Consider the following 22,887-nt stretch of genomic DNA (forward strand, 5'->3'; position numbering starts at 1 on the left):
AATCTTGGTTTTGAGAAAAATAAACAAAACCTTCATATTTTAATAGATTTCATTTGAAACTGAAAACAAAGTTCAAAATACATCTACAAGTTATATCGGAACATGCATGATAACAAAATAAAGACGGTCAGATGCCCAAGGTTAAAAGGTGTCAGCCTATAAGTCTTGGAGATACGGAAATGAATCTGGGTCAAAAAATGCCAGGAATTTTTCATAAGTGATACATTCTGGATATGTAAATCCCATCTCTCACCACATGGACATCTCATTGTAAGCCTGGTCAACTGAATGAATGAGAAGCTTGATAAAAAAAAAAAGCCATCTTACTGTCCACAAGACAGGAAAGTAAAAAAATAAAACTGTTTACAAACTTTAACCCAGATCAAGTCTTTGAATCCAATTAAGTTTTCTGATTTGAATAGAACAGAGTTAGCTATAGTAATCCCCATAAATATCCTGACTTAATTTTATTTTTACTTTTTTGACTATTTCCACCTATGGATGCTAAGAAGAATTTTTAATCTTACTTGTCATAAGTTTGACTTGATACACAGGGTGGCTGGTTGGTAAGGGTTGAGGCCTAGCATATACCGGACAGGCACAGCCTGAAAAATTTCTGGGATTGCTCACTGTGATTTGATTGGTTTCGTTTATTTGCTTATGGCAATGTGACACATGGACGATTTGCCAAGGAAAATGCCTCCTGGAAGGATTTTCTATGGGAAACTGTCCCTATTTAGATGTTACGGATGTGAAGAAAACCCGGAAAATTCCATATGGCTATACCGTTTATGATATGCGAACCTACAACAAAACTACCAGTGTTCAGTGATTTTATACACTGAACACTGGTAGTTTTGAACAACATCTGTGCTCATTAAATGTTGACAAATTTCAAATGGTCAAATATTTTTTATTAGCTTATAGAAACATGATGACTATTTATGAGTCAATTACTAAAAACAGAAAAATTTATATACTTATATTTTCATTAAAAAGTATGGCTTGTGCGCATCTTGAAGTTTCCACCGACCAACAAATAAAATTCAATATAAAATATTTTCTACGAGTTATCATTAAATAAATGGAAGAACAAAATGCATGGATATTGCATCTTCATGGTTAGACAAGTTCTTCATTTAATTGATTTGCAAGTAATGAATATATAGAGTTATTTTCTATCAAACTGCACAAAAAGACATTTTTATAGAGATTTATGATAAGTAAAGATTATATTCATAATTGTATACTATGGATACATTTTATATAGTTCTATAATGTGCAAAATTTCACATATGAATCAAACTTATAAAACTATACTCAGAAATTTATAAAATGACTATGATATTAGATAGACACCTACCATATTTCCAGGCAAATTATATTTAGCATATGGACCTATGAGAGAAAGAGAAAATTGTATTAAGTGTGGAATAGATGTATATAACATAAATCAGTGTCAGCTATTCAATGTATGTTTTCCTCCTGGTTGCAAGAGATAACAGTTTTTTTTTTTCTATAAAAAAAATCATTACACCGTATAAGCCGTAAGCTATTACATTTAATTTAAAAAATTAAAATTTCATATAATCAGAAATTTCACTCTTGTTTTTCCTACATTTTTAACATTAAACTGATGTGAACCAAATAATATATAATTTTCATCTTTAATCAGTTCTACTGTGGCGAACGCCGCCCTTCACATCTGTACCCTTAACGGTTGTAAAATACAAGCAATTACCCCGGGTGTATGAGTCATCACTTCCTGGAATAAATTCAAACTCACCCCACAAGACCGTCGAAAACCAGTTGTCTTTGTTAGCCGCGTCGTCGAGATGTGCTGTACCAAGTATGCGAGAAGGACAATAAAAGTTTAGTTTTGGTTACAATCTCGTCTCGTTTGTTTTCTTCCACTTGCAGCAATGAAAGATAAAAACAACCACAACCCAAAAACCACACTACATACAAATTAATCTAAATGTAAATATGGTTAAAAAGTCAGCAAAACATCTATAAATGTACATGTAATTGTTTTATCACTTAATATACTTTTACCAATTTATAAATCAATACATATAAATTTACAACAGTTTGTTTTATCCTTTATGATAATTTTATTATCAAATTGTCTATAGTTTTTAGAAGCATAATGTGTTCATTGCATTTCACATGATAGCAACATTACGTAATTTTGTACTTTTACTAAAATATATAGTAGCAACAAAAAATAACAATCTTTTGTTCTAGGAAATAGAAGTTTTTTGTAGTATAACCAAGTAACAGGTTGTACAGATTTAATTATTGTGATTTTGGTCCATCTGAATAAATTGTATAGCCCGAGTGAAGTGAAATATGTGCACTTCTATGAATTTCACCAATGGGAAATCGATAAAATATTTAATTTATAAGAACTTATTTGGGCAATTCTCATATTACAAGCATTAGAAGAAAATGTGTCTGTAGCATTTTAAATATTGATTTATTTCTTGAACTATAATAATATTATATGCACTTCAGTGTTTAAATGAACCAGATGTTTTCTCACCCTATTCATAGTATATACTCAGCCAAATATCCCTTGCAGACAGGTCTGTATCATTGATAATATACATACTTACAAGAAAGACATTGGACATACACAAAGTGTTTAGCTGGCAGAAAAAGAGGGTGAGGGGAAGAAGAAGCAAAAGGAGATACAGTAGAGAAAGGTAGTATTCCTCTGAACGGCATACATAAGGCTACAGTAGCCTCTAAGCATGATATTGGCGTGCACTTTTTAGGCTGCAAGGCAATAGTCCTCCGAAGGGTCTAAAAGAAAACCTGAATGTAGCAAACATCAATAATTGAGTGCCACCACAAATAGCTAAGTGTAGAAGTTAGTACCAAGTAGCTGTTAGTAGGAAGACTTATATCTACTTAATACTAATAAAACTGAATGCAATTGTGATTTAAAATAATTTATTTTTTTTCACAATAAATTTCAACTTACAGTAAACTCATCTTCTGAAAATTCACATTGTTCAATTGCAGTTTGTTTTAAACTTTCTATTGACTGCTGCTTAAATAATTTATGAAGCAAAGCATATTTATTTATTTATTTTTTTACACATTAACTTCCTCACTAACTAAACTAACCTACCATAACCCAGGACAAACCTAACCAAATGACTAAAGCTAACAAACCCTAATCTAATTTAACCTAACCTATCATAACGTAACCAGAAACCAAGCTAAGTCCCTAATCTAACTTAAAACTAGGACTAATCAAATTTAGACTGAAAAAGAAGGCAGAAAATAAGAGTTAAAATACAAAGTTGAAAGGCAGCTATAACCGACAGTTGAAACAAAGCAAGGGAAAGGTAATTGCTATCTGTGCCCCCAGAGTGAGTGCTCTCAAGAGCCTCACTAAGGGATATGAATGTGAGTAGATGATGGAACATTGTATGTGTGAATGAGTTGGTGCGGGTTGCAAGGCCAGTTGTACTCTTCAAGAATAGCAGCTCTAATTAAACTATCCCTAATGTGATTGTATCTATTGCAGCGAAAAACTAAGTGAAGTGGTGTTTGGTCCTCCTGAATACCAGAATCACATTGTGGATTGTTTCCAAGGTTAAATCTATGCAAGTATTGCTTAAAGTTGCCATGTCCCATAAGTAGCTGAGTGAGGGTGTAACTAGGGTAAAAGTGGAGAAGATTCGCAGTAGTGTCAACCTTGGGGATGAACACCACTAGTAGGCTCACCTACTAGTGGTGTTCATCCCCACTAGTAGGCTCACCACTAGTAGGTGAGCCTACTAGTGGTGTCATGGTCCCAGCTGTCTTGCCAGAGAATGAAGATTTGCTTCTTGATGTGATTGTTGATGTATGAGGTAGGAATGTAACCGAAAGTACTAGTGACTGAAGACTTTGCAGCCAGTAGTCTCGTTGCTGAGAATCTCCGCATGATCCAGGACTCATTGGAAATCTATTCTATTGTTGTTGTCTGCATCTGAGAATGTGGTGTATGAGATGGATGAGTTTTAAGCAGCTATCAGACTTCACAATCCTGTGTAAAGCTACCCTACTGTCAGAATAAATGCAATAGTGTAAATAGTGTCTGTTGTCCTTCCTACATCTAATCTGAATTAAGCTCATATAGGCTAAATAGCTAAAGTTTCTGCCTATGCTATTGAGCAGTGTGTACCTAGATGGAAGCTAGCATTGTGAAGCTCGCAGCCTAAGTTGGAGTAAACTACAAAAGTGGCACCCTCATCGTCACCCATCTTGGAACTGTCAGTGTAAATCCTAAACATGGGATGATCACCTGGATCTTCGGAGTAAACATCAGTGGCAAGCAGATGGGAGTGATGGTAATCGTAAGTTGGGAGGGTATTTTTGTTGATGCTGAATTTTTTGATATCATCAATCAAGGTCAAACTGGGGGAATCTTACCTACTCTAATCATTTTGTCAACATCCAAGTCACTATAATCTCACCAGGGTAAGGTGATGAAATTTTCCTGCCAAGTAATGTGTTTAATTTCGAAGTCGATAGGGGTCAAGCCTGACAATACCAAAAAGGCACTAGTGAGTGTGGTCTTATAAGCCTTATAAATATGGAGAGCTGCAATCCTTTGAACAGATAACAGTTTTTTATGGTTATGGACTTTGGCAGTTATGGACATCTATATATATATATATATATAAAATTGCTTGTCCTGACTGACTCATTCACTCGCTGATTCATCATCACCCAGAGCAAACTGCTGAACCTAGAGGTAAAATTTGGTACACAGTTAGGGTACGTCATGAAAACACTCACTAAGAAGGGACTTTTCGAAATTCCCCGCAGGGGGAGAGGGAGAGGATTAAGTCTTAACCGGAAAAATGGCTTCTACTGTACTATTTTAGATGCGATTTTTTGTTTTTATATGCATTTTAGTAGGGTATACCATGGGAATGCACACTAAGAAGGGATTTTTCGAAATTCCCCTGTGGGGTGAGAGGGAGAGGATTAAGTCTTAACCGGAAAAACGGCTTCTACTGTACTATTTTACATCCGATTTTTTGTTACGTTTAGTCTTCATTAAGTACTTAAGTGTATTAAATTGATAAAATTTCAGACATTGTTATAAATATTTTATATATTTCGATTTTTTAACCAAATGTTCAAACCTTTTTAAATTTGAATTTGTTATTGCATATCGGTTCGATTATAGAACAATTGTAAACGTTCCAGAAAATTGATCAAATTGAAAATAGTTTGTTTGATTCTCAGCAATTCTCATCATTCTCGGCAGTAGGTGTTATATAACAATTACTATGGTTGTTGAAATACTGAATATAAATGGGGTTTGCTTGCAAAACCTCCGCAGGCGAAGTCACGGGTAACAGCTAGTTGATAATAAATAGAAATTCATAATCCGGCATTCAAGTGCCGGGTGCTTTCCCAGGGACAGGAATTATGACAAGTTATCAATAATCCCAGATTACAGAGCGTTCTTGTATTTTAGCATTTTCTTAAAATTTGATTAAACTATGTGTATGCGATCATTGCTATGTGGTACAAAAATATTTCATACATTGCATCACATTTTGTACCAATGCATGCTTCTGTATGCTTTCTCTGTTTATGTAAGTTCTAAAATCAGTCTGAAAATGATATAGTGCATTAGTTTTTCAGTCTTAATACTTGTGGTAAGATTGAAAAACCTAAAATAATGCCAATGAAGACATATTGTACAAAATCAATATTAATGATTCATTGCATATAATTATTTTCCAGACATGTACTGTATTTTCTACATGTACTGCCCAAGGTCCTTAACAAAATTAAGATAGAGTTTCGATTTGAGAAATACTAGCAAGACAAATCATCATCAGACAGTTCAAATTATTGCCTACTTTTTCTACAATTTTAATGTAGAAAAAGAAAAAGACAGCAGCATCAATTTCCTAGCATCCAATTTCCTTAATACAAAAAATGCTTGAAGTTTGTTGCAGTGTATAACCCAAATTTAGCCTGTCCTCATGTCATACCGGCTTACTTCATTCCANAATGGCTTCTACTGTACTATTTTAGATGCGATTTTTTGTTTTTATATGCATTTTAGTAGGGTATACCATGGGAATGCACACTAAGAAGGGATTTTTCGAAATTCCCCTGTGGGGTGAGAGGGAGAGGATTAAGTCTTAACCGGAAAAACGGCTTCTACTGTACTATTTTACATCCGATTTTTTGTTACGTTTAGTCTTCATTAAGTACTTAAGTGTATTAAATTGATAAAATTTCAGACATTGTTATAAATATTTTATATATTTCGATTTTTTAACCAAATGTTCAAACCTTTTTAAATTTGAATTTGTTATTGCATATCGGTTCGATTATAGAACAATTGTAAACGTTCCAGAAAATTGATCAAATTGAAAATAGTTTGTTTGATTCTCAGCAATTCTCATCATTCTCGGCAGTAGGTGTTATATAACAATTACTATGGTTGTTGAAATACTGAATATAAATGGGGTTTGCTTGCAAAACCTCCGCAGGCGAAGTCACGGGTAACAGCTAGTTGATAATAAATAGAAATTCATAATCCGGCATTCAAGTGCCGGGTGCTTTCCCAGGGACAGGAATTATGACAAGTTATCAATAATCCCAGATTACAGAGCGTTCTTGTATTTTAGCATTTTCTTAAAATTTGATTAAACTATGTGTATGCGATCATTGCTATGTGGTACAAAAGGTACAAAAATATTTCATACATTGCATCACATTTTGTACCAATGCATGCTTCTGTATGCTTTCTCTGTTTATGTAAGTTCTAAAATCAGTCTGAAAATGATATAGTGCATTAGTTTTTCAGTCTTAATACTTGTGGTAAGATTGAAAAACCTAAAATAATGCCAATGAAGACATATTGTACAAAATCAATATTAATGATTCATTGCATATAATTATTTTCCAGACATGTACTGTATTTTCTACATGTACTGCCCAAGGTCCTTAACAAAATTAAGATAGAGTTTCGATTTGAGAAATACTAGCAAGACAAATCATCATCAGACAGTTCAAATTATTGCCTACTTTTTCTACAATTTTAATGTAGAAAAAGAAAAAGACAGCAGCATCAATTTCCTAGCATCCAATTTCCTTAATACAAAAAATGCTTGAAGTTTGTTGCAGTGTATAACCCAAATTTAGCCTGTCCTCATGTCATACCGGGCTACTTCATTCCAACTGCCTGGCTACATAAACACCATAACTGCACTTATTCATAGAGTCTATATATTACCATCATTGCAACATTTGGCACAAAAAGAGTTGCAATTTATTAATATGGCAATGTGTAAGGCAGGATATACTTATGCAAAACTCAAGTGCATTCAAATCCATCTGCGAAAATTTCTCTTCTACCCATCTGTTAGAAATAATAAAAAAGAATCACATTTATAAGACCACCCATCCTGTATCTTGAGTCTGTGTCCTTGTACATCAGAAAATTTCAAAAATCAGGATTTAATATTCCAATACAACCACAGCTACCCTTTTGCAGAATACTATATAAAGACAGACAAATTAACTATGTTAGAAAAATCAGGCATATACATAATTCCCTTACAACAAAACAATGATGAAAAAGTGATATATATATCAGGGTCACAAGTAGAAAATTGCAAAGCCATATATTAGAACATCAAGATGACATTTATAATAATAGAATTTCCACAGAACTATCTTGAAGAGTTCTTTATAATTACATTACACCCCTTGGAACAAATCTTCCATCCTCATACAGTGTGAGAGTTGTACTGACTGACCAGACTGTTTATTTATCTGGAAAACATTATTTATTGAGAAATTGGAGCAATATAATAAGCCCACTGTAAAACTCCCAAAAATATGGATCTCACTATTTAATAATTAATTAAATCCTAGCCTTCAATATTTTTCAATTTTACTTTGACCATTAATTAATATCTGTAAAGAAATTATACATACAGTTGAAATTTGTGTATAACTTCACAGGATGTTTATTTATACCAATTTAACAATAAATAAGCTCATTATTATAAATAATTACTTATAAAAAAAAATCATATTCTTAAATAAAAATATTCAAATTTCTGAATGATGAATTAATATAAAAATTACAACCAATTTTGTTGTAAAATCATGTAATTGAATGTACAGTACTTCATAAGCAATATGGAAATTAAAATGCATATCATTTACTCTCTCCTCCATAATAATTGTATAATTCTGATCTAAGTTTCTACAAAATGCCACAAGGAAAAGAACTGAGCAAAAATGAAGTGAGAAAAATCACTTTTTATCATGGACAAAAAAATTTTACAGACAGATTGCAACACTTTTGAAAAAAATCTGTGCAAGGTACAATATAGGTAAAGATCATGAGAATCCTAACCCACAACATCTTTATTTGTATTATTATTTTCTACATTTCACTTCAAAGTGCAAAACTTATCATTACCAAAGAAAACCTCCTAAGAAAATTTTTGACCGTTGTATAAATTCTTATAAGTTTTTACTTGACACAATTTCTTCACATCTCAGATGTTTTTGTTTGGATCTAAGACTTTCAACTTTCATATTTCTATATGAATTTTAATAAATAAAATACACTATTACACAAACTATATATATTGTTATGAATTGTCATAAGTGTAAAGCAATAATACTAAGGTCAAATTTTCTTTAAGAAATTTAATCATATAAAAAGAAGTCAGTTGGTTTTTCAAGGATCAATCCTAATAGTATAATTTTAATTATTATCTATACAACTATCAGAATTGTTAAATTATGAATTAATTTTAAACCAAAAATCACTGATCAAACTCAGCTTTTTATACTTAATGAACTATCAAAACCACCATCTGTTGCTGAGAAACATTTAATTAGACAAACTAATGTTTTCAACCTAATGCATAGGTTGAAAATGTTTGTATTTCTTTAATGAAACAGATGGTTTTGATAGTTCATTAATTTTAAACTTTAAAAATTCTGCTTAAAATATATTAGTTTTAAAAAATCAGAGTTTTATTCATTATTTAAAATTAGTTTGCTTGATATTTGTTTACACATGTGTAAACAAATATCACACAAAACTGAATTTTGTTTACTATCAATCAAAAACAGACAAATAATTAAAAATAAACTTTGGTGATGTATTCAAAGGATGATTAGAAAAGTGAATTATTTAAATTCCACAATAATGTTTGAAAAAATGCAGTTCAAACTATTTTTCACCACTCTAAAGATGTAGTTTCAAAACAAAATGTGCCAGATTTGAAACTATTATTAAATATAATACATATTAATTTTAGCTACTCTTAAGTCATATAAAGAAATGAAAAGATAAGGATAATATAAATATAAAATGATTACATCATAAGTCAAAAGAAAAAAACTAACTAATAAATATTAGCTAGAAAATATTAAAATCCACATTAATATTATTTTTTAAACCTTATATTTTTGTGAAAATGTTATATATATAACTTTCTAACTTAATTTTAAACATCCCTGTTTAACCAAACTGTAGTTAGATAAACACTTGAAAAAATATATATTCACATTTGAAGAGTGTGGGTTTAAAATAAGAGCCATTTCCATTAGTACATTATAATGCATGTTAACAGCTAAACAGCAATGTATTTCAAATTAAATAACACTTTTTAACTATAACACACATCATATTATGATTAAAGTAAACAAAGAAGAAAACTTCTTAAGTTCAATTTTTCCATTTTCTCTAAGCTTTATGGCATCATATTTACACCCAAACCCTTAATTTATTACATTTATATGTATATATCAGGGATTCTTAAATTCTGCTTATTCACGACCCCATTTATGAATGTGATTTTTTTCGCGACCCAAAAAATATAAAATAAAGATATATACAAATTTGCAAAAACAATAATGGTGTACTACCACAGTTCACTCTTGTGTTACAGTGGAACAGAGACAACTGAATACACTGAAAAGTGACAACACTACACTAGTTCATGCTACAATCAATGTTGCTGAATTGTCGTCTCGCTGCACCAGAAGTGACACAAAGCGTGCCATTTTCAAACTCAATTATTTTCAATATTTTGCATTAAAATCTCACAACCCCAATATTTCGCAAAGCGACCCCAAATGGAGTCACGACCCACAGTTTAAGAAGCCCTGGTATTTATAATAAATATTTCAGTTGTGATTTATATACCTGTAACTAATTTGAATTCTACCAATCAATAATATATTTTTTTATTAGCAATACTCAACATTTCTATTTAAAAATTATATTCTAAACAAAGTCGACAATGCTTGACAAACAGTTTATCAAAATAAAACAACTATGAGTCATTATTTTAACATTTTTAAATTATGATTTATACAACAACACATTTCCAAAAATAACTGAGCATTTGAATATAATCATACAGTATGAATAAAATGATAAAGTTGTTTAAAGTATTTTTACATTAAATCTACTAAATACACAATTCATTTATAATGAATCTTAAATAATGTATATTTAGCCCAAAGTTAAACAAAAAGGAAAAACAAACTTGTATANCATATTCAACCAGGTCGCAGGTAACCAAATTTATTCAAAATTAACACTCATATTTAATATTGTTAGTTAATTTATCAGTGTTTTATCAATTGTGCTTCTTCTTAGACCTGCCGATTATGATAGAGATATTGATTCAAAACTGTAATGGAATATGGGTGAGTAACAATATATTTTCCGGTTCAAAGTTCAAGTTTGTCATTAAAAAACTCATTCAACTTAAAATTTATTCTTTTATACACACAAATCTGTTAAGAAACTAATTTTTCCAATTAATTATAGTTGTTTCATCCTAATCACTACTATCACATATTATAATCTTTAGAATGGTTCTGTAATGTTTTAATTATTTCTTAATTAAAATAAATTTTAAATGTCATTTTACTCTATTAATAGTTTTAAAAAGCTTTTAGTGATATAAAAATTACTCATAAATTATAATTTAGTTCTCTATAACTTAAGATTTGTCATTGCAGGGTACAGATAAAATTACAGGTGAACCATACGAAAAAGAGCTTTGTGAAAGAACAAATCCACGTGGTCTTGTATACATAGGAGATTCAGTCGGTGCTCGTTTACATGTTCCTTTGCAATGGTTTACTGCTAGAGAATTTTTAAAAGTAAATTAAATTTTATTAAATTACATTATAAATCCAGAAGAAAAATTATCTAGACTTTCTCATTAAAATTTAAGAAAAATAATATGCATCTGTTATAGTAAAGTATCCAGAAAATTTATGCATTTCTAAAGTAAAATACAAACAATTAACATTCAAAACTACTTTAATTTTTCAAAAAATAATATCCACCAATAATCTTTTTCTTTAATCTGAGCAATTTCATGCAATCTTACAAAATATTTTTCCAGACTTTGATTCAATTATGATTTTTAACTTCCTTATTGTTTTCAAATATTTTTTCTATTTTGTAAAATTAAAATTAAAATTTAGAGAATTATTAGCAAATTTCCTTTCCTGCCAGTCCCATTAAACTCTTAATTTTCACTGAGTTATTCTTTGTGTCATGTGATAAAACATTATTCTGTTTAAAAGTAACATGCTTTAAAATAATCAATTTATTATTTATTTTAAAAAATAGCGAATTTTTTAAATATATATATTACTTACAAAAATACTAACATATGTACTGTTTTTGGCCTAAATTTAGGCATATTTTCAGCATTTAAACTTTTAAATTTTTTCCACTTAATGAACCCACTTAAAAAGTTTGTTATTTGCTGAAGATAGCCTAAGTTTAAACAAATGTTTGAAATGTTGTAAACTTAAAAGTAACGTTTTGAATCCTTTCCATAACTGCACCCTCACAATAACAAACCCGTAATCATTAAATATGCAGTAACTTACATTTATTAATCTAACGTCTTCGGTCCTTTTAATTGACTATCTTCAGGAAAATACATAAAATTTAAAATTTCACAAAAAGAACAAAGCCGTTCATATTCCAAAACGGTTTTTTAAAGCTTCTAATTTTGGAATACGCAAATTTTAAAAAAACGGGCGTGCTTGTTATTTTTACGTATTATATAATATCTCACGACACGTGCAAAATTAATAAACATTTCGGAGGGTTGCTATGTACTCAACAATTGCAAATTCTTTCCGCATATCATTTCTTTTTGTCTCTGCGTCTTGAATTCTCCATTTGTATATCATTCTCTTTATCGTTTTTCTCTTGACCCCAACCTGACGAGCCATCTGCTCGATATATTCTAGCTTTCTTATCTTATCGTTACAATGCGTATAAGCTCGTTTTATGAGAGCTCTAAATGCTGCTATAGCTCACTGGGTCGTGGGAGACTCACGGTATGAACATTGCATTATATGTAGGCTTCCCGTAAATACCCTTGGTGACAGCGTTTCCATTTACCTTGATCGAGATGTCTAGGAAGTACGCCGCGACATCGGCTCACAGCCGACCCTACCATAGGACGAACGGAGCAACCGCTTCAGGCGCTAAGTCCTAGGGGGCGCCTCAATGGTAAAGAAAATTAATTAAAGGGTATAAATTAGGGGCAACCAAGAGGGGCGCCATAATAGGATCTCGCTCCATCCTAAAACTTGCCTCAGGCCGGCACTGCATCGGCTTCCTGCTCCAATTCTATTTCTAATCCAAATGTGTTCAAATTAATATCTTTAAATATTTTCCCGATGTCAGGCTTCTTCTTCCATACTTTTTTTATTTTAATTCTTTCTGCCCTGTGGGCACTAAAAGCCTTTTTAAAAAAGCAAGCCCATTATGGGTTCGGCCAGGCCCACAGCGGGGCGGAGCCCGACTAGTATTACCACCCACCCGGTTTTCACCCGGACAGTACGGGAATCGTCCGGGCGAACTATTACTTTTGTTCGGGAATATCGTGCGCAACCTGTCGACTTTTTTTTTTTGCTTGTACGATTCGTATTCGTACACGTCTGCAATAGTCAATAGAGCTAACTCATTTGTAGTTGTTCTTTCTTAATTTAGGTTACTTACGTTACTCCTACCCAAGTCCGTAACTAATTTAGAACCGGCAGGCACTGCACATTATTCTTCGCATTGCAAAATGACATACACATGCGTCAGGAACAAATCTCACCTGCCGTCCGGGTCAGCGATTTTGAAAAGGTGGCAACACTAAGTTGCCACCTTTTCAAAAAAGCCTGATATATCCGAACGGACCACCCCCCCCGAAAAATTTCTAGCGATTTTTTCATCCGTATGGACCCGATCCCGGGTCCCCCAGAGCGGTAGGCTGCCACCTTGACCACTCAGCCATCCGGCAATACACAAATTAAAAGAGCATACAAAGGTATCCTACAGACACCCGTTTCCTTCATTTAGATTTTTGTTTGGTAAATTGTACTAAAGTGTTATTTCAGTAACCTACCTGTTAGTGTTGCCAAAGTTTTCACAATGAATTATACAGTATTACAGTACAACACTCTTATTATGAAATGGTGTCATCTTCCAACAAGCATATCTAAATTAAGTATTATTTCATTATTTTTAGAGTAAAAATGTTTTTGTTTTTGGATTGAACTGATAGGAAGAAACAATCCTCCTCATTTCTTCAAAACCATAAATTTTTGGGTAAGCCTAGATAATTTTTCTGATTATTCATACTATCTACAAACCTTTCATTTGATTTTAGAAATATTTTACACATCTTGAATTCATTCTTGGAAATGAACTTGACTGGCCTGAAACATCATTTGCAACAGGTAAACATTTTATTTAAACAAGATAATAATCAGTACATAAATTTATGTTGTTGTTATTTATTTTCAGGTTATAAGAATTTCTCTTGGCCTACACTTCAAGGATATACAGATTCTTTGTATTTTAGATTAAGGGAACACAATTTATGTAATCATAGAGATTATCAAAATTTGGCTGTTAATGGTATTGTTTCATATATATTCATATTACAGTAGAAGTCTTTTTCTGGCATCCACAGAATCACAGCGGTGCTGGATTATTGAAAATGCCAGNTTTTTTTACGTTTAATCTTGAAATCTGTTTTCAGTTAAAAATCATTTAAACTCGTTATATTTAGGCGATTATTAATCATTCATAACGTAAACTTTATCGTTCAAAAATTAAATCGTTCTTAAAATCAGATATCGTTATCTTATAAACTGTTTAAATCATTACATTTCATCACAAATAATAATAAAACAAACAGTTATCACTTAAACAATCGTGTTTATTATAGTTGATTAGTAAATTGATGTCGATTTATTATTTTTCGTTTGTTTTCGACGAAAGAAATTTGCCATCAAAAGAGGAGCAGCCGGAATCACTTTCTCTCTATGTGAAGGATCCGGATTCGAGTTTGAGTCGGATCTGCAGAAATTTTCGTGGACAGTCCAGCTTCATCGGGCTCGTCCACGTTACCCGACGCATTGTTGTGGACCTGGACGAGTCTAATACGAACTTGCAAAAAGGTTTTTTTAGTGTCTTCAAGTTATTTAAAAAACCAACAAATAAAAGTGATTGCGTAAAAACAATAATTTGAAATGAAATAATCATTGTTGGTTATTGTAAATCAACATTAAACAATTTAATAGTTTTCGAATTTATACATAAGCTAAGTTAAATGCTCGCTCCCTCCTTCCAAAAATAAACTTTAAAATATCTATTGTCAACCATTTGGTGGAGGTGGAAAGCTCCTTAAATATTAGATTAGGGCCGTCCTTGATATGTGTGTAAACACATTTAAAATACGTATTAGTTATGTAATAAATAGATATAAAAGCGACCTCGAATGTATTTACGCGAGATTATCGCACCCGAAAACATCATGTTAATCAACAAATATTTTAATAATACGGATCCAATACAATTTAAATCGAGTAAAATATATATTTTACGTTTCAATTATTTAAATTATATTTAAAATCTGAGAACAAAGACGCGAATTACACATTCTTCTGTATGTGATTTTTCAAAAAAAAAAAAAAAAAAAAAATATCTATTGTCTATCATTTGGTGGAGGTGGAAAGCTCCTTAAATATTAGATTAGGGCCGTCCTTGATATGTATGTAAATACATTTAAAATACGTATTAGTTATGTAATAGATAGATATAAATGCGACCTCGAATGTATTTACGCGAGATTATCGCACCCGAAACCACCTTGTTAATCAACAAATATTTTAATAATACGGTTCCAATACAATTTAAATCGAGTAAAATATATATTTAACGTTTCAATTATTTAAATTATATTTAAAATCTGAGAACAAAGACGCGAATTACACATTCTTCTGTATGTGATTTTTCAAAAACAAAAAAATGCCTTTAATAAAACTTCCTTTGTATGAGAATTACTTTGTATGAGTCATACCCCCGCAAAAATGAGACACATTCCGACAGATTCGGAGTAACGTGTTGGCTCTTCGAAAAGAAACCGATAAATTACATGCATAAAAAAAGATTAAACACAATTCGTTATTAAAAACGTTATCGAATTTTTATAACTCGAATTCGAAATGTTTACCTTTCGTGATAAAATAAAAATTGAAACTAATATCTTAATCAAAGATAAAATAGTTGAGAGATAATCAGTTTGTTTGATGACTTATAGGAAGTTTAGATATTGAAGAGTATATAAAAGACCGGAGCGTAGGAAACACATAAACGGGTGTGAAAATGAAAGCTATACATATTTTTGTTGTTATACTTTCGTTGGGGTTAGCTTCTGCTTCTAAAACATATTTCATGAGAGGAGTTAATGGAGGATTAGAATGTGCAGGTAATTTCTTTTTAGTTTTTTATATTCCTCAAATTAATTTAACAATTTCACTTGTATCCGTTTTTCATTAATTTGCATTTTATATATGAAAAATAAATGTAATAAATCATAGAAAATAAACAATCAAAAAATTTATTTCGGTATATAGGCCTATGTATACAGTANTTTCTCTTGGCCTACACTTCAAGGATATACAGATTCTTTGTATTTTAGATTAAGGGAACACAATTTATGTAATCATAGAGATTATCAAAATTTGGCTGTTAATGGTATTGTTTCATATATATTCATATTACAGTAGAAGTCTTAATCTGGCATCCACAGAATCACAGCAGTGCTGGATTATTGAAAATGTCAGATCACTGGATGGTTTTGTACTTTTGCAAAATTTGATAAGTTATATACAATCTGAACATTGCAGATATTGCTGTGCATTTTGTAACAGCACACACTGCTGTCTGCATCCAGCTTGTTTGTGCAAGCTCTTTCTGACTATACTGTACTTAAGATTGAAAAACCTGCTAAAACATTTCAATGAGCACATTACTGCACCAACTCAACATTCACAATAACTCATATCTATATACTGTACTGTAATATTTATTCAGAAAAGGGCAAAATTGTGCACTTCTCATTTTCAAGAAAATAAAAAGTTAAATTCCAAGAAACTTATAAGTTTTACAGAATCTTTCATCAAAGACCACATGATTCAAACTATAATGTAGCTTAATCATATTTGTGAGATTGCTGTTTGCCTGTCAAATAAACTTTTATTTGAAAATAATAATTTTTACATAAAATAACTGTAAACATCATGGGCTTTGTCCATTCATTTTCTATCAAAAATGTATTTTTCTTGTCTTCCTTGAAAATCTGCTCCCAGAATCATTCTCTGTTAAAATAAATTAAGTAATTATTCAAGTTTTAAAAATAAACTCTAATTTTGTAGTTTATGATTTTATTACTCTTATGTTATAACTTTCTTTTAACTGTCTGCTTGCTATATTAATTATGAAAAAATAATGTACTGTACCTATAAACAATAAGAAACCAGAGAAATATCATTGAAAGATGAATTCTTCTATGTGTCAGTAAATCATAATATTGACTTACTTAATACTAATAATTTTTTAATTTATCTTATTGCTTAAATCCAAATATAATTTACAATTATGTAAAAATTATATTGGTTTCAAAATAAAAACTCATTCATTGACAGGCAAACAAAGCAAGCTCACAAATATCGATAAGATATACAGTGGGTGATCGGTTAACGAACAAAATCTGTTCCAAGACTTTGTTCGCTATCCAAATTGTTCGTTAACCGATTATCTATTTACCATAGGTTTTAATGGGAATTTAATCAATTCGTTCTGGAGACCCCCCAAAAATAAAAAATATATACTTTCTTACTATGTTTATTTATATGTAATAATAAAAATACATATATACACAGTCTTGCGTTTTTATTAGTCACGNAATTTTTAGTATAAATACTTCCTCTTGGAAAACCCAATTATAGGCTATATTTCACAATTTATTTCAATACAATCTATATAAAGTTAATAAACTTTAAGATACATCATGGATTAAACAATTATCTATAGCGTTTATGTTAATGAAAATTTCAATTTTATCATTGTTTTTATCAACAGAACTAGGCTACTCTTATTGATTACAATGTAGCACTTTAAATATTTATTACTACTACAGATTAGATGAATATATCAAAAACTGATTATGTAAGTATACTGTATACATATTTTTTAAATAACTTATTACTTATTTTTTTAGCTTGTACTATTGTTGTTGGATTATTGGAACAAATTGCTGAAATAAAATCAAAAAATATAAGTGATGTCGTTTCTAATATCTGTGACGCTTTACCAACTACATATGAGAAATTCTGTCGAATTATAGTGCGTTTATGGGGTCCTATTATAATAGACAAGTAAGAATTTTCTTTTTATAAAAAAATTATTAAACTAAACGAGTATTTACAGTATTTATTGTGACATCGTTACAATGCTAGGCTACAATTATTAATCGTATTTTTTTTTAATTTAATTAAAAAATATATGCTCTCCACCTCAAATTAGTAGTCTTGCCCCTGTACATCATACTTTTCCTGTTATCAATAAACATGCCTCCTTTCGGAGACAATTTTTGAATTGAAATAACGTGATTTTCGGGCCATTCTGCCTCTAAGGTTTCCATATCTGATCTGGTATTCCGTCTATCTAACTCCGTTCTCGAGATTAAGGAAAGACAGACAGACAGCAAGGGTAATTTATGGATCTTTAATTTTTTCAAATTCTAGCCCAAGTACTTTTCTATAAGGTACGTCCCAAATAATTATCAACATATGTTGTTTTTAATTACGTTTATTAATGGAATGAAATGCTTCAAACAAAGTTGCATCTTCCATATTTTCTTTTAGGTTAGCAGAAAATTTGACTATCCCAAAAAATTATCAACTATTTTTTAACAATACTTTCTAGAAAAATATATGCACATCAGTTTATATTTTCATATTTATATCGTATCTGCGTAAGCGTATGAAAATATTTGACACATTTGAAGCATTGGAAAGTTGTTACTATGGCTAAAAATATGATTTAAGTGATTATGAAAATGACAAAATTGATGCCTGGACAGTTGAAAACATTTCCCAAAGTAAAATAGCTCGAAGATTAAATAGAGCTAAGTCAACAATAAACAAATTTTTGCATTGGAAAGGCGGTTCAACAAGAAAATCAAATTCTTGACAAAAAACAAAAGTGACTGCTCAACAACAAAGGCATATATTTCAATTGGCAGCAAAAAAAGCGATGTTCTGTAAGGCAAATAACAGAACATTTGAAGATTGTGTTTCAAAATCAACTGTTGATTGCACTTTGTTGAAGTCTGGAAAACCTATTAGGGGCAGTCAAATGAAAACAAGACAGATGGGGGAAAAAATAAGTAAATTGTTTATTATTTCAAAAGTAATTGCCATAACTGTTAATACATTTATCCCATGTGAGACAAGACGGTCAATGCCTTCATAGAAAAATGTTTGCGTTTGGCTACGGAACCATGATTGTACCCAGGTGTGCACCTTTTCGTCCGAAGCAAATTGACGGCCACGAATGTCTTTCTTCGAGGCTCCAAAAATATGGAAATCGCATGGGGAGAAATCGGGACTTTATGGAGGATGTGTATGGACTACGCTGCAGAAGTTCCCAGCGAAACTTCTGCAGCGTAGTCAAAACAACCTTGGTAACATGTGGGTGGGTATTATCCTGCAACAGAATAATGCTGTCTGTCAACATTTCTGGGTGTTTGGTTTTGATGGCACGCTTTAATTTTTGCAAAGTTTCTATATACCGCTGTGCGTTAATTGTGGCGCTGTATTCCAGAAAGTCAACAAGCAGCAGACCTCCATATTGATATTGGACGCACACACGACTCGCCGACCTAACTTCAAGCACGTCTAACAGACAAATGGCACAGCGGTGAACGTTCACACTGTTCCTTCCTGATTCCCAAAAGATGGCACTTCTATATACACACCTACCTGCATTACCAACTTCCGTGCCATACTTGTTATATAGGGTGCATTCGTTAATAGCGGTCGCTCTGCATTTCCGCTACTACGGGAGTGCGCTGCTGTTTGTAGGCATTTAGGAACGACGGTGAAAGAAAGAAAGATGGCGGCGCCCGCACTATCGATAGTATCGTGATGGACGAATCTATAATTCTAAAATATGAGCTTTTAAAGGCAAAAGAAGGGTCCCAATTGTAAAATTTAACCATAAAATGGATTATTTGTTGAAAGAGCATTCGAAATAGCCACGAAAAAAATTAGAATGCCGGCTACCATCCGAAAAAATTAGAAAAGACACATCACCACATGCACTAACTCGCGCTTTCACAACTTCTAAATTTTCATTCATAAAACCAGATAATTGACCCCGAAACGAAACTATCTGAGCCATGGAGGACACCGTGTTGCTTTCCACCGTAAACTACTGCTACAAGCGGCCGTTTTTGCCGTTCGACGGCGCGCACTCCGACCGGAATTTAGGAACGCGTTCCGCAGGAATTTTTAAACGGATGTCGCTCGTGCGAAGTTACGCGGAGGAATAAAAGAACGCAACCATAGTTTGTCTCATTTTCATTTGACTGCACCTAATAAATTCAACTGAGTAAGAGACGACCTTATCTTAAATCACACCACAAAGGCTAGGCTCACCTAGGCCAAAAATCATATGACCTGAGACAAGTAATAGACCAAGGTTATTTTCAGTGGGGAAAAGAAGTATAATTTAGACCAGGCCTGGCCAACCCAAATTGTTTTGCGGGCCACTTTGATCACGTGTAACATTACGGTGGGCCACAATTTAGGCAAATATGCTTTTAAAAAAGTAAAACAAACACAAAATGAATAAGATTTTATTGTTATACTCGTAAGAGTTCGTACTCGCACTTGCGCATTATAACAATGACACGTGCAAATTTTCATTTATTTAATTATTTTGGTATACACATAACGGGAAACAAAAGTTTTAATAGATATATAATATCGCTTAGTGGGCAACACAATTTAACGTGAAGGGCCGCGGGTTGGCCAGGCCTGATTTAGACAAACAGATCCTGCCGGTAATATTTATATTTTACCGGCAGGATCTACAGAAGGAAGAACACTACTGCAGCAAAACGATGCAAAGTGGAGTATCAGTAATGGTTTGGAGAGGCTTTGGATTAAAGGGTAAGCACAAGTAAATAATAGGATGAACTGTGTTGACTATCAGAATATGCTGCAAATTAATTTACCATGTTCCACTAAAATTTGTGCTAGGAATTACATTTTTCAACAGAATAATGCCTCAGTTCATGTCTCTCAGTCATCCAAGGAGAGGTTTTCCAGGAAAAATATTCAACTTTTGGATTGGCCCAAAATTTGTGGGGATTATTGTTAGATAGATATAAGGATGGTTGACAATTTTTTAATGTTACAGACCTGAAGGCTGCAACTCATGGAACATAAATTTTCAAGAATTTTTACAGGAGTTAAATGTATGAAAGATCTGATATTTAATTAATTTAAATGGCATGTTTATTGGTTACTAATTCTCAGTTTTTATATATGCAATTCACTTAATTTCCTGAGATGGTAAAATCTCTTCCTACCAATTTAAAACAATACATATGCAAGATACAACTTTGTAGCATTTAATTTATGCAGCATGGTTAAAAACAACATTGTTTTTTATATAGATAAGATACCGGTAACTGATAGTACTTTTTAAATCTTAAAACAGCATATGTTGATAATTATTTGGGATGCACTTTTTTCACTTTGTACAAAAAGTCATGATTTATAATAGGAATAGGCATATGCTTTTTAATTTTTTTAATATTTTTTTTTTTATTAAAAATTTATTTTTGCTCAAATTGTTTATATCTGAAGAAATATAATGAATATAGAGCTCATTGAGTTGCAATTTTCAAATTGCACTTATAGGTTCCAGTTGACCTTCCTTGATTTCAAGAGCAAAGTTAGATGAAAATCAAGACTAGGTGTGGAAAACTTAGGAGCAGGAAGTCACATGATTTTTAAAGTAAAATGATAAAAAATTGCAGCCCAGCATTGTGACAATGTCACAAGTAATCATTTATTAGATTCACTAGATTTACATTTTCATTTTCCTTTAACATTGTTTTTATATGATTTGCAATGGATTCTTGCACANGCAGGTCATAAAACCAGCGTAAAAGCGAGTTGAGCAGTGTTCAACTTGCTTTTACGCTGATATTACGACCTGCTCAGGCGTAAAATATTTTACAGTGAGAGGCTTTACGCCGTTTTTATGGTAGTGGAGTCTTGGCCTTAATGCTGTTTTGCCAAACTTATCACTAGGAGCAGGAAGTCACATGATTTTTAAAGTAAAATGATAAAAAATTGCAGCCCAGCATTGTGACAATGTCACAAGTAATCATTTATTAGATTCACTAGATTTACATTTTCATTTTCCTTTAACATTGTTTTTATATGATTTGCAATGGATTCTTGCACATTTACTTTTTTAAAATTATTAAACTTCATTTCGTAACACTTTTTAATTCAAAACCTTTAGAATGGTGAGGAAAGAATCTTCAGATGTAATTTGTTACAGTGTGGGATTGTGTCATGTTGATAAGGATGAAGAATTTTGCCATCTTTTTCCTATACCTAAAGTTAGTTTCTATAACTTGTTATTCTTACTTTTTTAATATTTTGAACTTAACAAATAAAACATTTATAGGAAGGAATGTATCCAGCTGTTATGAAGTCTCAACAAGCTTCTAGAACTTTGCAAAATATTTTACAGGTTGAAAAAATTTTTTATATTTTAATTAATCATCATCTATTAATTAATTTGAATGTACTTTTTTTACATGTAGTTAAATTTTAAAAGTGCAAATTCATTTTGTGATCATGAAGTGTTACAGTTTTTGTGTGATATGATTGACAGGTAATAATAAAATTCAGTTTTTCATAAAAATTAAAATTTATCTTTTAAAAATTATATTATTTTATAATAGATTTTTAAATCAAGCCAAACCCCTCATAGATCTGGATGGTGATAGTTACAGTACTGTTCAGGTAAATTATTTTTAAAATATTGTAAAAAATTTGATACATAACTTTTTAAACAAAACTCTTATTAAATTTTGCTTCAACAATTAAAGAACTTTGTAACTTCTATACTTTAGAGCAGTGGTTCTCAACCTTTTTTTCGTCACGGCACACTTTTAGTACTTTAAAAATTTGGCGGCACACTAACAATAAGATAAATTGTAAAAAATTTTACTTCATTAATTGAGGGATGTACTGTACCTATAATATATTTTGTAAAAAGAGCATACGATAAGAATTTTCAATGAAATATAAAAGGAAATTGCATTACAAAGTAAACAAAATGTTTTGTGTCGCGGAAACGGCACACTTCAGAAATTTCGGGGCAAATCAGTGGCGGCACACTTCAGAAATTTCGCGGCACACTAAAGTGCCGCGGCACAGTGGTTGAGAAGCACTGGTCTA

General features: G+C 31.6%; 2 protein-coding genes across 3 annotated transcripts; both read left to right on the forward strand.

Annotated features, from left to right (window-relative positions):
- The first annotated feature begins 10,575 nt into the window (after positions 1 to 10,575).
- On the forward strand, positions 10,576 to 13,995 carry LOC111633120 (acyloxyacyl hydrolase-like). The gene is made up of 5 exons (XM_023377655.1): positions 10,576 to 10,587; positions 10,673 to 10,722; positions 11,041 to 11,184; positions 13,713 to 13,782; positions 13,850 to 13,995. The coding sequence occupies exons 2-5, from the start codon at positions 10,684 to 10,686 to the stop codon at positions 13,993 to 13,995; spliced, it is 399 nt and encodes a 132-aa protein (XP_023233423.1). The 5' UTR covers positions 10,576 to 10,587; positions 10,673 to 10,683.
- Positions 13,996 to 14,419: 424 nt separating this feature from the next.
- LOC111633116 (acyloxyacyl hydrolase-like) lies at positions 14,420 to 22,871 on the forward strand. Of its 2 annotated transcripts, XM_023377650.1 has the most exons (7): positions 14,420 to 14,508; positions 15,651 to 15,818; positions 17,613 to 17,769; positions 21,941 to 22,040; positions 22,109 to 22,174; positions 22,248 to 22,318; positions 22,389 to 22,871. In XM_023377650.1, the coding sequence occupies exons 2-7, from the start codon at positions 15,716 to 15,718 to the stop codon at positions 22,462 to 22,464; spliced, it is 573 nt and encodes a 190-aa protein (XP_023233418.1). In that variant the 5' UTR covers positions 14,420 to 14,508; positions 15,651 to 15,715; the 3' UTR covers positions 22,465 to 22,871. The 2 variants fall into 2 exon arrangements, with proteins under 2 accessions (XP_023233418.1, XP_023233419.1); XM_023377651.1 differs by lacking the exon at positions 14,420 to 14,508 and having other exon boundaries at positions 15,399 to 15,818.
- The last annotated feature ends 16 nt before the right edge of the window (positions 22,872 to 22,887 follow it).

The sequence above is a fragment of the Centruroides sculpturatus genome, unplaced genomic scaffold (genome assembly GCF_000671375.1).
Source record: "Centruroides sculpturatus isolate CEXI.00-Female unplaced genomic scaffold, Cexi_2.0 scaffold835, whole genome shotgun sequence".
Taxonomy (NCBI): domain Eukaryota; kingdom Metazoa; phylum Arthropoda; class Arachnida; order Scorpiones; family Buthidae; genus Centruroides; species Centruroides sculpturatus.